This window comes from Myotis yumanensis, unplaced genomic scaffold, assembly GCF_028538775.1.
Source record: "Myotis yumanensis isolate MYYU_CA2020_CCGP unplaced genomic scaffold, mMyoYum1.0.hap1 SCAF_23, whole genome shotgun sequence".
NCBI classification, from domain to species: domain Eukaryota; kingdom Metazoa; phylum Chordata; class Mammalia; order Chiroptera; family Vespertilionidae; genus Myotis; species Myotis yumanensis.
Window position 1 is genome coordinate 686,226 of NW_027223774.1, and position 17,436 is coordinate 703,661.

General features: G+C 46.2%; 2 protein-coding genes across 2 annotated transcripts; both read left to right on the top strand.

The window, feature by feature from the left end:
• Nucleotides 1-76: 76 nt before the first annotated feature.
• On the top strand, nt 77-1,520 carry LOC139000208 (F-box only protein 31-like). Its single transcript, XM_070402471.1, has 3 exons — nt 77-211; nt 261-1,183; nt 1,307-1,520. The coding sequence occupies exons 1-3, from the start codon at nt 77-79 to the stop codon at nt 1,518-1,520; spliced, it is 1,272 nt and encodes a 423-aa protein (XP_070258572.1).
• Nucleotides 1,521-7,208: 5,688 nt separating this feature from the next.
• Nucleotides 7,209-13,351, top strand: LOC139000209 (zinc finger protein 551-like). Its single transcript, XM_070402472.1, is given in 3 exon segments — nt 7,209-7,289; nt 9,991-10,114; nt 11,637-13,351. Coding segments are annotated over 2 exon segments (1,836 nt in total). The 5' UTR covers nt 7,209-7,289; nt 9,991-9,993.
• Nucleotides 13,352-17,436: the final 4,085 nt, after the last annotated feature.

A 17,436-nucleotide genomic window follows, 5' to 3' on the forward strand; every position in this document is an offset into this window, starting at 1 on the left:
ATTGTGGGCTCTCTCCGACCTAACACATAGATGCCAAAGTCTTGTGTTGGGAAGTTCTGTGTCCCGCCACCTAGGAATGAACAAAGCTCAGTTGGAGTCTGAGTCAGAGGGGACTGAGGGGACTAAGCGCCAGCGCCCAGCTGAGATGGCAGTGGCCGAGGTCAAACCGGCCCCGGCACAAAAGCACCTCGAGGCGGACGGGGGCAGCGCGGTGCTGGGCGGGGAGTGGAGGAATCGCGAGCCCCAGGCCGCCCCCGCAGTGCTCGCTGCTGGACCTGCCGGTGGAGCTGCTGGTGGAGATCTTCGCCTCGCTCCCGGGCACGGAGCTGCCCAGCCTGGCCCAGGTCTGCACCAAATTCCACCGCATCCTGCACAGCGACAGCATCTGGACACGGCGCTGTCGGGAGGAGTATGGCCTTTGTGAAAACCTGCAGGACAGGATCGGTATGTCTTATCGAAAACTCTACGCGCAGATGTTCCCATACAGAAACATTTTGGGTTTGTGGCAGTTAGGTTCAAGCTATAAAGACCTGCTGAATGTAGTGGTGGATGGTTCAGGCATTACTGGTTGGTGGTACGAACCTTACCTTAACAACCATGCAGATGACCAAATGCAATGGGAGCCCGAGTTTAGAATTCGCCTGAGGAAGAGGAAATCAGCCACGCTGGAGTACAAGAACGGCCCCTCCGAGTTTTTGGACCTCGGCAGCATACAGACTCCGAAGGACAGCTTAAGCATTCTGTGCAACGAGAGATGCCGCCAAAAGTATCTAGGAAGGCCGCGTAGGGGAAGACGGAGGTTCGTGCTGTCACAGGAGGACAGATTGCGGTGTTTCTACTGCCAGACCTACCGCCGCATCTACCTCCCACCTAGCCACCCGGACGACCTCATCAGGCCAGGCCTCTTCCAAGGCAAATGCGATGCCCATTACGTAACGATATCCGTGCTCCACTTCCATGGGAAGTATGCCAGGGTAACGGAGATCATGGGAATGTTAATCCAGACGTTAGAGATCCACCTCATGCGCCGCATCCCGCTGCGAGAGGGCGGGTTCTTCCACGACTTCAACCAGCTCTCCCGCGTGGGCCAGGAGATTCACGAGCAGGTGCTCCGGGAGCAGCAGCAGCAGCAGCAGCAGCAGCAGCAAGAAGACGGGACTGAGGAAAGCGAGGGCCGTGGCTGGCAGAGCCCTGGCCAGCCCAGCGTCGCGGAGTCCGGGGCTGCAGCTTCGGAGGAGCAGCCTGTCCCATTTGTTCTGCCTGTGGGTGTGAGTTCAAGAGACCAGGACTACCCCCGGACCTGCAGGATGTGTTTCTATGGCGTGAACAATGTTACTGCATATGGCTCAACCTGGCGCTACCCTGGAGTCTTCATCCTGTTCGATGAGAACCACTTCGGATTCATCTGTCCCTATAAGAACTACTTCTTCCTGTACAGCAGAGTCCAGAACACCTTCCAGAATGTGGAGGCACCATCCCCGCTGGCCTTCCTGGAGATGTTCTCAAATTGTGAGTCCTGACCCCCTGGAGGAGCAACTTGCATGCACTTTGAAGATTTGACCTTCTGACCAAGTTACCCACCTTTGTTTGTTTTTTTAATCCTCACTCAAGGACATTATCCCATTGATGTTTAGAGAGTGGGGGAGAGAGGGAAAGGCAGAAATAATCGATGTGAGAGAAACACATCAGTCGTTTGCCTCCTGCTGTGCTGGGCTGCATACCTGGTGCTTTGGCCAGATGGGTCACGCTGTGCTGTCTGTTCCTAAAACACATAGACAGGAAGGTACTGACATCAGGCCAGACCTTGAGATATGGTCTCATGACCCCTTCCCGGCACTCTGGACTCTCTGTTCCTAGAACACATAGATAGGAAGGTAGTCACTGTAATGATGCTGTACTGTGTCAGGAACTAAGGTTTTGTAATTTTGTGGTTTTTGCAAATAAAACTCCTGTAACTCTTGCAGTCAGCACTGCAGTTCAGCCTTTGCTTTGGCAGGGTGTGTAACTGTAGTCGCTGGTCATGGAAGTCGGCTCCAGTTCAGCCTCTGCTTCAACAGGGTGCTGTGACTGTCGTCAGCTGGCAAGCTTAATAAAGGCTCTTAATGCCGAAACTGGTTTGGCTCAGCGGATAGAGCATCGGCCTGCGGACTGAAAGGTCCCAGGTTTGATTCCAGTCAAGGGCATGTACCTGGGTTGCAGGCACATTCCCAGTAGGAGATGTGCAGGAGGCAGCTAATCGATGTTTCTTTCTCATCGATATTTCTACACTTGGTCTTAGCCAAAAGGCCGAGAAGCGATCTCTCATCGATATTTCTAACTCTCTGTCTCTCTCCCTTCCTCTCTGTAAAAAAATCAATAAAATATATTTAAAAAAATAAATAAAGGCTCTTAAATTTAAATTCTGAGTCGGTGGTCTATCTCGCTGAGTGAACCCATAACACTGCCCAAGCCAGGAACAGGTCCAGGCTGGGTAGGAGCCAGCAATTGAGGTCGAAATAAACCTGAGACTAGTAGTCTCAACCTTCCTAATGCTGCGACCCTTTAATACAGTCCCTCATGTTGTAGTGACCCCCAATTTCATAGTTACAAATTGAACATAATTAAACCATAGTGATTAATCACACACACAAAAATAAAGACATCCTAGCTAATATATATTGTTTATTTATTAACATTGAATTCATGGCCAATAGCAATAGAGCTCATTCCTTATGAAAGCTTCTCTAACAGATACATTATCTCCATGAAGCATAGCTGGTGCTTTGGCACTAAGGCTGCAGGCTATTTTAAACAGCAGGGGTCACAGGCTCCTGGGATGGTGTCTTCAGGGACAAATGAGGAATGTTCTCATTCCTCACGGGGATCTGAAAAAACGAAGGAACATGGGGGAAAGGCAGAAGGCAGCAGCTCCTCAGACTCCAGGAATAGCGATGAAGACGCCAGCAGCTCCAGCTCATCTTCCTCGGGGGACAACTCAGACTCAGACTCCAACTGACCTTTGTTCATTCCTAGGTGGCAGGACAGAGAGCTTCCCAACAGAAGTCTTGGGCATCTATGTACACTGCAGGGCTCTTCTCCCTGTCCCTGTTTATTGCTTTACTTCCTTCCTTTCCCCTCCTCCTCCTCAATACAGAGTCGGACGGGTTGGGGAGTAGGGAATTGGGACAGAACTCTTAATATCAGGTCCACACACTTGGGAAGAGGTTCCTGCTGGGAGAAGAAATATATCTGAGCCTGTATTGGGTTCCCCTACACCAGTGATGGCGAACCTTTTGAGCTCAGCGTGCCAGCATTTGGAAAAACCCTAACTTAACTCTGGTGCCATGTCACATACAGAAATTTTGTGATACTTGCAACCATAGTAAAACAAAGACATATTTTTGTTATTTATTTTATGTATTTAAATGCCATTTAACAAAGAAAAATCAACCAAAAAAAATGAGTTTGCCTGCCACCTCTGACACGTGTGTCATAGGTTCGTCATCACTGCCCTACACCATTAGTACCACTCCCTCTAGGAGCCCGAAGCAATGAAGGATCTTGAAACAAACAGATGACTGGGCATCTGTGAGGAGCACACTGCACTGGACTGCGTATTGGTGAACAAATAAGTTTTTCTTTCCAGATTTTCTGTCTGCCAGACGTGGTCGGGGGCCACCATGAGCCTTTGAGTCCTACATTCTCTGCAAGAACTCTACCTCTGGACTCTTATACTACATCTGGTGTGAGAAAGGAGTTGCCATTCTTTATGTGAGAGTGGGCAGCATCATGTAGCAGGCAATATTTATACATGTATATTTAACTCTGACATCTCTAGGAGACTTTCTTACTAATTTCAAATATTTTCTAAGTTTAGCTATCTCATTTGAACGAGGGCCTACATGGAATAAATGTTTTATAATTTGGAACACTGCTGCTCCAAGTAGTGTCTATATTTGTTCTTGGAGAATCCTAAATTCTTTCCTTTTGCTCCAGGTTCAAGTGAATCTCCTATTTAGCTTTCAGGGTAGATGGATGTATGAGTGGATGTATGAATGAAGAAATAGATAGGTAGATGATAGATAGATAGATAGATAGATAGATCTGGATAGAAATACCTGGATAGCCTTGGCTGCTGTCCTCAGTGTTTAGAGCATTGGCCTACACTCCAAAAGGTTGTGAGTTCAATTCCTGATCAGGAGCACCTACCTGGGTAGCAGGTTTGATCCCTGCCCCCAGTTGTGGTGTATTTGGGAGGCAACCAACTAATTTGTCTCTCACGTAGGTTTCTCTCTCTCTCTCTCTTAAAAGCAATGGAAAAAATATCCTCAGGTGAGCATTAAAAAAAAATAAGATATGTGAATAGATACATAGATAGGTACATAGAAAGATAAAGACGTGTATATATACACTATTCTGCTCTACTGGTCTGCCTGTGAATTATGGTGGCAGTACCTCATTGCTTTGATTATTTGGTTTGCAAATATATTTGAAAATCTATTTAATGTGAAATTAAATTAAATCCTTTCCCCCTGTATATTCCTGGCTATTTCCATATAGTGTTCTCATGAATATGAGCAAAATAAAATAATTGTATTTTTTTATATGAAAGCCATTATATTTTCAGCATTTAGATAACTAGATATTTTAGTGAATTATTAAGTGTTTTTTCTAGATACAGTACATTTTACACAGTAAAGGCAGCATTGACATGTTTCATACCTCTAATCCTTTCCTTCTAAAGGTGTTGGTTGGAATATTCAGAACAATGTTAAGTAATACCAGTGATATGTTCTTGTCTTGCTTCAGACTTTCAAACTCACGTGTGAAGGACTTGCAACTATTGAAATGATGCCGGTTAATATTACATTTAAAATAGACCAAAGAACCTAGTCAGAAAATGCCTATGTGTTTACATTATTGTTTTCACTGCCTAATGTGTATTATTATTTAACACACAATTTCTATCATCCACTCAGAGTGGACCCAGGAGGAGCGCTGGGTGATGTGTCTGAGCACCTGGAAGGGTGTCCCTTTCCTCTGCTCCACCTGCAAGAGCATCTGAACTGCCTGGTGGTGGCCATGCTGCAGGGGCCCCAGCAGAGAGGGTGGTATAGATGTCAGCCAGTAGGTGGCAGCTGGGGCTTGCTACAGCCTGGTTTTCATTCTGTACTCCTGTATGTGTGCATGAGTGTGTGTGTGTGGGGGGGGGGGGGGTGCGTTTAATTTTATCAAGTTGAAAAATACAGAAAGTCCAGAATCAGGTTCAAGCCCCCAAACTCTAAGATACCTCAGATCTGTTCTTTCCATTTTCTCTACCTGTGACTTCATTCTTTTATTCTTCTCCATAACTTTATTTCCCATTCCTTTACATATTTTACTCTCATAGCATGCTTTCTGTGTAGCTGTTTGGATGCATAATTTAAATATAATTTCGAACCCCTGTGAGGTTGAAACTGCCCCGGTGAGGTTAAAACGGCCCTGGTGAGGTTGAAACAGCCCTGGAGAGGTTGAAATGGGCCCGGTGGGGTTGGGACGACCCTGGTGGGGTTGCCGGCCCCGATGAGGTTTAGATGGCCCCTGTGAGGCTCGGACGGCCCCTGGGAAGCCTAGAAAAATGCCACATGACTTCACTCATTTATGGATAATAAAGACCATTATAGACTGATGAACAAAATAAAATGTCTGCTGAGAATCTTTTTCAAATTGTATTTTTTAAATGTATTTTATTGATTTTTTTACAAAGAGAAAGGGAGAATGATAGAGAGTTAGAAACATCGATTAGAGGGAAACATCGATCAACTGCCTCCTGCACACCCACTACTGGGTATGTGCCCACAACCAGGTACATGCCCTTGACCGGAATCGAACCTGTGACCCTTCAGCCCCCAGGCTGATGCTCTATCCACTGATCCAAACCAGTTAGAGCCAAATTATTTAAATAACTTTATTATTTTAACTGAAGGAGGACTGTGCAGTACCTAAGACATCTGCTTAAATTTCCCTCATTCCCCAGTCACTCAAGTGAATCCGTTGCCATATAGAAGCATTGGTTTTGAATCCTGGAAGAAAAACTGTTTTACTCAGTTTTAATGCTATGTACAACTGATACCCACTTATATCATATACTTATACATTTAAAGTGCATTGTTAACATTCAGAACCACTCTTATTTAAGTCTAAGCATGTATTAATACATTAAATGAAATCTAAGTTTGCAATATTTATCAATTTCCCTGGCATAAATACTGTCATCATGGTCAGTTTTAAACTGCCAAAATGATAGCATTGAACATTGACCTGATAAGATATTTCCGTAGCACATCACTGTATTTTATTTCCAACAACTGATACAGTGGCAACAAATAAATCCCAGAACTTTCATAATAACACAGTAAAATCAGTGGGATCCTCAAATTTTAAACCTATTTTAAAGTTTGATTTAAGTACCATTTGTGTAAATCAAACATTCAAAAATATTTTTTTAAATATATATTTTATTGATTTTTTACAGAGAGGAAGGGAGAGAGAGAGTCAGAAACATCGATGTGAGAGAAACATCGATCAGCTGCCTCCTGCACATCTCCCACGGGGGATGTGCCCGCAACCCAGGTCCATGCCCTTGACCAGAATCGAACCTGGGACCCTTCAGTCCGCACGTGGATGCTCCATCCACTGAGCCAAACCGGTTTGGGCTAAATATATGTATTTTTATTGTTCATGTTATTACAGATGTCTCCCTATTCCCCCTGTATATATATATATTCTTTGGTGGATCTATTCCAGGCCTCCCTCCCCCCTCCCCTCAGAGATCTGTCAATACCACCAGTTAAGCAGACCTCCAGTCCCATCTTCTCCTCCAGCGCCCAGTGTGGGGCCTCAAACCAATACTCACGAAGGTCATTGGCTGGGATGAGCCTTCCTCTTGGTCGTTGCTAAAACTACATTACCCAGAAAGCACTGCGGGCATGCCTCAGGCTGTAAGGAGCCTTTTTGTACCTGCACATCCGGTTCCTGCCGGGACTTCCAGGCTTCCTGCTCCCGTCAGCCATTTTGGCGACTCACGTGGATTCACAGTCACAAGCTTCTCCGCTCTGGTGGCGAGGAGGAGGAGGAGGAGATGGAGGCAGCGTCCCCGCTGGGCAGGTTGCTCTGAGGCCGGTTGACCCCCAACACCCGGGACTGGGGTCCCCGAGGCTCCCCGCCTCCTCTCCGCCGACAGAGGCCCCTCGGCCTCTCCCCATCGGACCCTCCAGCCTCGGGGCCGGCGCCGCTCGGGTCCCGCCGCCCAGGGCGCAGCGTCCGGCGCAGTGAGTCCCCGTGGGGCCCCGGGGTGTGAGGGGAGGGAGGGCGCCGGGCTGCGGGGCCGCCGGGGGAGGCCGTGGGGGGCTGGGCCGGGAGGGGGGGCACCCAGGCCTGGTTTGTGTCTAAAGGCGACGGAGAGGACGAGCGGCGGGTCCGGGGGGAGGTTCACTTCCTGCTCCGGGCGCCGGGGCCGGGGGTGGTGTGAGCAGCAGAGGGTGAGGCCTGAGACGCGGGTCTGAACGTCCCCACAACCGCCCAGAGGAGGAGCCGCCTCCAGGAGCGAGGACAGCGGTGAGGGCGGGGGAGGGGCTGTGAGCACAGCCGCCCAGCAGGGGGCGCCCTGAGGACCAGCCCTGAGGGAGGCGGCAGCTCCGCGTCACGTGACCTCGGGACGGAGCCCCTGGGTCCTGCGGTGGGTGCCCGGCCCTCAGCCCTTTAGTTCCCGCCGGTTCCTGCGGGCGCAGAGCCGCTGAGGGGACGGGGCCGTGGGGCTCCTGTCAGGGCCTCACTCTCTGGTGGCCTCTGAGGTCGTGGGGTCCTGGGCCGTCGGCCCCTCTTCTCGGGGGACCTTGGACCTGGGGACCTTGAAGGGACACCAAGCCCAGAATCCTAAGTCCAGGTCAAGGGTCAGATGAGTGGAAGCTGATCTTGGCAGCCAGTGGGATTGTGTGTGACAGGTCCTTCCGCGCATGGGCTCCAGAATGTGCAAAGGCTTGGAGTGCAGACTAAGCTGATTCAGGGACGAGCAGGGGTCCATTTTTAAAAAAATAGGAACTGGAAACAGTGGGACAGGAACCAAGTGCAGAGCAGCTTTGTGACCACTTGGGTTTCTGTTCTGCTGGTGATGGGGTCATTGGGGTCATGGGAGCAGCAGAGCAGGTGACCTGTCCCAGGTCTCATTAGACTCCCTGTGGCTGCAGCCTGATGCACAGGATGGGTGTGAGGACGGTGGTAGGAAGCCCAGGACGGAAGCTGCTGTGATAGTGCTGGTGAGAGTGAGGGTAACTGGAGCACAGTGGTGGTTGTGGGTCTGGATGAAGCAGTTGCATATGGATCAGGGTTTTAGCTGTGGCCACCTGGATTTCCTAATTTTGAGGATTGGAGAGAGAGATAAGAATCAGAGAAGATGTAAAGGTTTGGATTTAGCACCTGAAGGAATGAAAGCATCACCTGAGATGGGGAAATTCATAGTGGGAAAAGTTATGTTCTTGAGGAATATAAAATCTTTTATTTTTGCCTATTAAGTTATGAGATATTTCAGAGACCAGTTCTTGACCATCTGGAACTGTGAGGAGTAGTTCAAGAAGAAGACTACTTAAAAAAATAGCCATCTAGACCAGGGAGGAGTTGAAGGTCACCTATTTTTATTGGAGGTAGAAGACTAATTCAAAAAAGGTTAGACTGTGGCTAGTTTATATTTATTTCTTAAACACTAACCCAGATTTCTTGTGACCCTTTGTGTGGCCTTGTGTGTTGCATCCAGTTTGGTTGATTCGCTTATGGACAAGAGGGGACATCTGTGAGACTCACTGGCATGGGGTAGAGAGTCACAGGCTGTGAGTGGAGAAAGAATATCAAGTGCAGCAGCAGTAGAGGTGGGCTCTGGGTAACTGAGATCTGATGTGGTTCTCAACAGGTGAGGTGGAAGGAAAAAACAAGTTGGGAGGGAGACCTTGATAGCAGGACTGAAGGCTGTGCCTTGGGTGTGGGCAATGAGAGTCAGGTTATTACATGATACTGTTTGAACTTGCCATGCAGTCTCTGGAACACACATGCTGAGTAATGACTAAGACCAGGGAGATGTCTATGGGAGCTGGGGGTACGGGAGTGCAGGTGTGAGAGAGGTGTGGGAGGAGGAGTGATGGGCCCTTGGAGAGGGAGTGTGAATTCATGGCCATAGATCCTTGATATTGACATAGGGGGAATGAAGGTTGAGTCCATTTCTGTTGTTAACTGGGGAATTTTATGGTAACTCCTGAAAAGACGGGTGTTGTGGCGCTACATGCCAGGTCCAGAATTTAGGCGTCATATAGGTGCACACCTGCCTGGTGTTGTTGGGCTGATACAGTGATCAATAGAAATGGGATAGCACACATCAGTGTCACCTGGGCTTGAATATGTCTACTGGCTTCGAGAATGCGAGTTAGGATTTTGAAAAAAGGTGATGAGAAAACAACCCGCCCTCTTCCTGGCCTGTATGTGTTGTCTTTGAAGTGGTGACTCTGGGAATAAAGGTGTATGAGAGAAGTGGGATTGGAAGAATTATATGGAACAGGGAGCGCAGTGTTGGTCTCAGCAACCACGATTGTAATCGAAAGGTGACCAGTGATGTCTGATTATTGGGGTTTTGGAAGGAGAATTTGTTGGAGGATAAGGATATCGCCCCACAGGACCAGTGTCAAATCACTCACATTACTCTTTATGGCCAACATTTTTCTGTCCCCTGTGTTGGTGACACCCATTGCATTGACCCTAAATGTGAGGCCCTGAGGTCAGGTCTAATCAATCTGGGCATCTGCTCTATTGCTGTGGGAAGACACAGTATCAGTAGGAATATAAGGAGAGAGTGACTCTATTGGATGCAAGGCCCACTATTTTCTGTGATGAGGGAGGAGGGAGCAGATGGTTATGGAGAGTGGGAGGTATGATGGAAGTAAAGACTAGGAGACAAGCTGATCATGGACTGAACTGTCCCCGTCACGACAGGATATGGACTTCGAGGACGTGGCCATTGCCTTCTCTGAGGAGGAGTGGGGGCTCCTTGATGAGGCTCAGAGACTTCTGTACTGCGAAGTGATGCTGGAAGTGTTTGCGCTTGTCTCTTCTGCAGGTAAGAGCTTCACATTGTCCCAGTTTCCTGAGGTGATTTCTTCTCCTCCTTTATTCCCCAAATGTAGGTTTCTCTCTCCCACAGCCAGACCATGATCTCTTCCTTTTTATCCTATTATCCTGTCAAATGCGCTGTGGCTGAGAGTGCTGAGTGTGTGGAGAGCCCAGAGCAAAGGACTCCATGAATGTCCCTTACACCCACAGCCTCAGATAGGACAGGCGGTGTCTGGGGGTCAGGATTGTTGCAAATAGGTTAATGGGCCCAGCTTGCACTTTCTCTTTCTGGGAGGGTGTCTGTGTCCACATCCATGGCTTTCATTCTGCACCATTCCTTCCGCTAAAGGCTCTTTGTGACTGCCTGTGCCAGGTTATGGTCTTCACTTGCAGGAACCATGGCTGGTTCTTGAAAGACCTCCTTCCATTGTTTGTCGTATTCTGTTCCCTGAATACCATTGCAGGCTGTCTTGCTCTGGGCCAGTGCTGCCTACTCACCGGACTCGCCGGTGTTTTCTTTCTTTCTTTCTTTTTTCTTTTTTAAAATATATTTTATTGATTTCAGGGAGGAAGGGAGAGGGACAGAGTGATAGAAATATCAATGATGAGAGAGAATCATTGACTGGCTGCCTCCTGCATGCTCCCTAAGTGAGGGGCATGTCCCTTGACCGGAATCGAACCTGGGACCTTTCAGGCTGCACACCGAAGCTCTATCCATTGAGCCAAACCGTCTAGGGCTGTGTTTCTATAGAACTCAGAGTATTTGTGTTTTATGAGCTTGTACAATAGAAGATGCAAGGTGAACCCTGTTTTTTTTCCCTGGAGGAACATGCCTGATGATCTAAAGGGTTGCGTGGCCCTTGTGAGTTCCAACCCGCAGGACGTATGACATAAGGGTGGTGCTTAGATCACATCAGGAACCTGCTGTTGTCCAACAGAGTTTAGGTTGAGGTGCCACTGCCAGCAGCTCATATTTCTACCTTTTCATTCCCATGCTTGACACTTCCCTGACTTATCTTTTAATCTTTGACTTCCTGGTTTCTGGCTACCTTCACCTTTTTGCCCTTTTTTCCATACCTATTCCCCTGAACTGCTCTCTCTGAGGTATTCTCAAATATTGACCTGCACATGTGTTATGAGATGTACATACGTGCTTCACTAGACCCCGCTTTTCATATCTTGACTTTTACTTGGAATAAGATGTAGCCAACTTTCTGTACAGCTTGCCCATGTCAACAGCAGACAAGCTCTGTGGAACACTGTTAGTAAAAGCATGAGCAGACTATACAGCTTCTGTTCCATGTGGTGCTTGCCATGTTTGTTTCATATTTTGTTTGAGATCTTCCTTGTATGGTTATCCTCAGTGGGCCAGATCTTCACAGCAGCATCTTATCAACATTTCCTTCAGATATTTTGCTGTCAGACAATTGCATGTAAGCTAGGTGCTAATGTGCGACACACTTTTGCAATGAGACTTCTCGCTGGCAGCACAGTGGACATTCATTTCATCACCATTTTTCTGTTCTCAGGTTGTTGGCATAAAACGGATGATGCGGAGGCCCGTTCTGAGCAGAGTGTATCTGTACGAGAGAAGTCACATGTTAGTGCTTTTAAGTCAGCTCCCGCAACCCAGAAGAGCCATCGGTGCGGAAGGTGTTTCTCTGTGTTAAAAGACATTCTGCACCTGACTGAGTCACAAGCAGCAGACTTTGAGCAGAAAGCCTTCTTCAGTGACACACGTGTGAGAGACTTCTGTTTCAGTGCAAACTCTCACCGACCACAGAGGGAAGCAGGTGGAGAGACGCCCTGGAAAGAAGCTGTGGACGGGGCCTCGTCTGTAGCCAGGTGCAGCTTCTACTTATCAGGGCTGCCTTCATCCAGTAGGGAGGGTGGGGAACACTTCCCAGCCATCTCAGAGCTTGTCCAGCACCAGACCCCTCTCAACACTGAGGAGCCACACAGTTGTAGTGAGATTTCAGAAGAATTTCTCAAAAGACAAAGGAATCACCGATGGGATGATTGTGAAAAAGCAGCCAGCCACAACCACAGCCTTGTTCAACATCAGGCTGTCTGCTCTGGGGAAGAGAGATATGAGTGTAATACATGTGGGAAACTTTTTACATGTATCTTTAACCTCAATAGACATAGGAGAATTCATGCTGCAGAAAAGTCCTATGAGTGCACTGACTGTGGGAAGCTGTTCAAAAAGGGCTCTTCCCTCACAAGACACCGCATAGTTCACACTGGAGAAAAACCGTATGAGTGCAGTGACTGTGGCAAGCTTTTCAATGACAGGTCATCCATCAGAAATCACCAGAGAGTTCACACTGGAGAAAAACCGCATGAGTGCAGTAAATGTGGGAAGTGCTTCAGTCAAAGGTCTGACCTCACTAAACACCACAGTGTTCACACTGCAGAAAAACCTTACAAATGTAGTGAATGTGGGAAATCATTTAGGTGCAGTTATGACCTCTCTGTCCACAAGAGAGTTCACACTGGAGAAAACCTTTACAAATGTAGTGAATGTGGAAAATCATTTACACGCAGTTATCACCTTTTTATCCACAAGAGAGTTCACACTGGAGAAAAGCCCCATCAATGTAGTGATTGTGGGAAATGCTTCAGTCAAAGCTCTAACCTCATTCAACACCACAGAGTTCACGCTGGGAAAAAACCGTATGCCTGTAGTGATTGTGGGATGTCATTCACGCAAAAGTCCACTCTCACAGGTCACCAAAGAGTTCACACTGGACGAAAGCCATATGAGTGTAGTGATTGTGGGAAGTCATTCAGGCGAAAGTTCACTCTCACAGCGCACAAGAGAGTTCACACTGGAGAAAAGCCATATGAGTGTAGTGAATGTGGGAAGTCATTTAGGCAAAAGTTCGCTCTCACAGAGCACCAGAGAATTCACACTGAAGGAAAGCTGTATGAGTGTAGTGATTGTGGGAAGTCCTTCAGGCAAAAGTCCACTCTCACAAAGCACCAGAGAGTGCACACTCGATAAAAGCCATATGGATGTAGTGATTGTGGGAAGTCCTTCAGTAATAGGTCTATCCTCACTATACACCACAGAGTTCACACTGGAGAAAAGCCATATCAGTGTAGTGAATGTGGGAAATCCTTCAGGCGAAGTCCTCTCTCACTCAACACCAGAGTGGTCGCACTGGAGAAAAGCCTCATGAGTGTAGTGAGTGTGGGAAGTCCTTCAGCAGACGCTCTACTCTCATTTGACATCACATAGTTCACACTGGGAGAGGGCCTCATGAGTGTATTGAATGTGGGAAATCATTTCACCGTAAATCTGTCCTCCTTTAACACTTGAGAGTACACACAGGAGAAAAGCTTTAAATGTGCAGGGAATTTTTTATCTTCCTCACTCAGAATAGCAACACTGAAGGAAAAGCATTTACCCCCATTTACCTGAATAGGATCCCCTTTCACCAGAACGTACAATCTGCTACATTCCTCCTAAGTTTCAGGTACAATTGAGGTTTGAAGAAACTGCATTGCACCTGCTAACCTAGTCAGGCCTACGACATGATTGATGTCACTGTGAGTATTTGTGTACAAATGATCTCACCTCTACCATCTGGCTCACCTGTATAGTGTGCATCAGTCACAATCCTTGCATAAACTGGGGTTGTGCTTGAGGAAATTATGAATATTCGAAGCTCCTGGCTAGATCTTCATTCCTTTATTTCTGACCAGAGAATTGACCTGTTCCAGGTTTCATCCAGAGCACCCTCCTCAGCTAAGTGCTTCCTCTTTCGGGGACATTGTGGGTCTCACATTGTGCTGTGAGGAAGTGTTCCAGGTTCCAGTTCATCAACCTGTAAACCTCTTGCTATCCTCTGGTTTATGATCTTTATGTAAAGGTGTTTTTCCTTTAATTTTATTGGTATATTCTCTACCTGGGATGATTGAAAGGAAAGTTGTGATGTGTCAGCATGGACAGGGGAACAGATATGGTGGGTCCTAAATTTTCTGTGCTTTGGAAGGCACAGCTTGATGGGAGAAAATCACTCTTTGTCCAATATTGGCTGATTTCGTATTGCTAACCAAGGCTTGAGAGAGAGTGTGCATGACTTTGTGGTTGTAATTTGTTGTCTGGAGCCTCTTATATTGTAGAGCCAATGGCCACCCTGAACAGGCAGCCTTTATTGTGCTTCTGTGAATGATTTGAAGTATATTCTCTGTTCACAGTATGTATTACACAAGTGTCAGCAATGTTTAGGGGAACTACTCTCCACGTGCTCCAAAGAGGCCATGTGTCACAATGTATGAGATTTCATATGCTGGTGTCATTTATTGTAAGACTCTGAGGTGGAATTAGTTTGGGAGATAAACACTGTTTTGCTATGCATGGCAGACACTGCAGTTAAACTGGTTAAAAAGTGCCTCTTTTGAACATAAATCCAAATTATTTCATGTCCTGTGGCTTGTATGATCTCTGAGACTATTCTGAGGACCCCCATCACTGTTTGCTGTGGCTGGCGTCACTGGCAGACAAAAGCATCTCGTGGTTGTGTGGATTCCCCTGCCCCCTAGGCCGTGGCGGGCAAACTCATTAGCCAACAGAGCCAAATATCAACAGTACAATGATTGAAATATCTTTTGAGAGCCAGATTTTTTAAACTTAAACTATATAGGTAGGTACATTGTTATTAACTTAATTAGGGTACTCCTAAGGCTTAGGAAGAGCCACACTCAAGGGGCCAAAGAGCCGCATGTAGCTCACGAGCCACAGTTTGCCGACCACGGCTAGGGTATTCACATCAAGGTTGTTGCTCAACAGGCAAGACCTCACAGCTAGAGGAAGGATAATGCTGTAATCAGCCCCATAATGTGTCTTTTGTAACCACTCAGCATTCCTGTTGATTCCAATAGTAATAGTCTTCCCTACTTGACAACATTTGCTGCCACTCAGGCAAGGCTCATCCTGTGAAACTGTCACATGTGACATAAACTCACCTGCAACTCATACACAGGGTGGGGCAACAATAGGCTCATAGTTGTATGTTTGGAAAAACAGAGATTATTCTTTTTAAAAATACGTTAGAAAATAATTTTATTCTTTTTTGGGGGCAGAGAGAGAGTAAGAGACTGAAGAGAAAGGTAAACGTAGATCTGCTGCCTCCTGCATGCCCCCTCCTGCGGATCTACTTGGGGATGTTTACTGACCTGGAATCAAACCAGAGAGCTTTCAGTGAATGGGGTCACACCCAATCAACTGAGGACACGGGCCGGGGCAGATATTATTCCTGTATTATTATTATTATTATTATTATTATTATTGTATTATTTTCCGTACCAGCAACTCTAAACCTACTTTTTGCCACATCCTATATTTTCCCAATACCCTGTTATAATCTCTCTTTCTGCCTTCCTTGGCCCTCCATGCAGTCATGGATTTTCTTTTCTTTACAAGAGAATAGTTCATATTGTTCATAATTTTATAGGCACTACTTGGTGTGTACTCTGTAACAAATACTCGTTTCCTCCCTGTACATAGAAATTTTGAGATTCAACAAAATGCTTATGTGAAAAGATAAATTACTTATTTCTGAGTAGCACTGTGTTAGCTGAATAATCACTATATCTATTGATCTGTATATGTGTTTTGTTATTTCCAGGTTTGGGGTAATATAAATAAATCTTCTGAAAATATTTGCATTCAGTTCTCTATATAGACAAATGTTTTTCTTATCAAATTGTTGTGTAGGTGAATGCTTTATATTTAAGATATGTGAACCTATGAGCCAACCTGGTCATTCCCTTTGCATTTCCCCTAACCCACAGTATATAAAAATTCCAATTTTTCTGCTACCCTCCAAGGACATACAGTGGTTAACCTTTTCAAATAGTAACCCTGGAAATGCATATAATGTTAACTCGCTTTCATTTTAATTCCATCTACCTAAGAGTTTTTTTATGGTGAACCTTTTTTCAAACATTTATTTGCATTGTCTTTATCTCATTTGTTAAAATGTCTGCTGAGAATCTTTTTCAAATTGTTTAAATAAATTTATTATTTTAACCGAAGGAGGACCGTGCAGCATCTAAGACATCTGCTCAAATTTCCCTCATTCCCCAGTCACTCAAATGACTCCCCTGCCATATAGAAGCATTTGTTTTTGAATCTTGGAAGGAAAATTGTTTTACTCAGTTTTAATGCTATGTACAACTGAAGCCCACTTATATACTTATACATTTAATGTGCATTGACAGCATTCGGAGCCACTCTTAAGTCTAAGCATTTTTTAGTACATTAAATGAAATCTGCCTTTGCAGTATTTATCAATTTCTCTGGCATAAATACTCTCTTCATGGTCAGTTTTAAACTGCCAAAATGATAGCATTGAACATTGACATGATAAGATATTTCAGTAGCACATCATTGTATTTTATTTCCAACAAAATGATTCAGTGGCAACAAATAAATCCCAGAACTTTCATAATAACGCAGTAAAATTATTGGGATCCTCAAATTTTAAACCTATTTTAAATTTTTATTTACGTATAATTTATTTAATTCATACATTCAAAAAAATATTTTAATTGATTTCAGAGAGGAAGGAAAAGAAAGAGAGAGATAGAAACATCAATGATGAGAGAGAATCACAAATAGGCTGCTTCCTGTACCTCCCCTCTCCCTGGAAATTGAGCTTGCAACCCATGTTTGTGCCCTGACCAGGAATAGAACCATGACTTTCTGGTTCATAGGTCAATGCTCCACCACTGAACCACACCAGCTGGGCTATAGTATTTGGAAAATTTTTTAAAAAATATTTGTATTTTTTATTGTTGATAGTATTACAGATGTCTCCCAATTCCCCCTGTATATATATATTTTGGTGGATCTATTCCAGGCCTCAGAGATCTGTCAGTATCACCAGTTATGCCGACCTCCAGTCCCATCTTGTCCTCCTGCACCACCTGTGGGGCCTCAACACCCATACTCAGCAAGGTCACTGGCTGGGATGAGCCCGCCTCTGGTCGATGCGAAAACTACATTACCCAGAAAGCACTGCGCGCATGCCTCAGGCTGTTAGCAGCTTTTTGGTGCCTGCACATCCGGTTAGGGGGGGACATCCGGAGTTCTCCTGTCAGCCATTTTGAAAACTCACGTGGGTTCAGGGAGTCTCAAGCTTTCCCGCTCTGGTGACGAGTAGGTGGAGGTAGTGGAGCCACCGTCCCCGCTGGGCAGGGTGTCTCTGAGGCCAGTTGACCCCCAACCAGCGGGATTGGGGTCCCCGGGCCTCCCCGACTCCTCTCCGCCGACAGAGGCCCCTCGGCCTCACCCCATCGGACCCTCCAGCCTCGGGG

Excerpts from the sequence above, each read along its gene's own strand:
- LOC139000208 (XM_070402471.1), top strand. The coding sequence starts at position 77 with ATGAACAAAGCTCAGTTGGAGTCTGAGTCAGAGGGGACTGAGGGGACT. Across the intron at positions 212-260 it reads AGGCGGACGGGGGCAGCGCG|TGCTCGCTGCTGGACCTGCC; the intron begins GTGCTGGGCGGG and ends CCGCCCCCGCAG. Across the intron at positions 1,184-1,306 it reads GAAAGCGAGGGCCGTGGCTG|GATGTGTTTCTATGGCGTGA; the intron begins GCAGAGCCCTGG and ends CCGGACCTGCAG.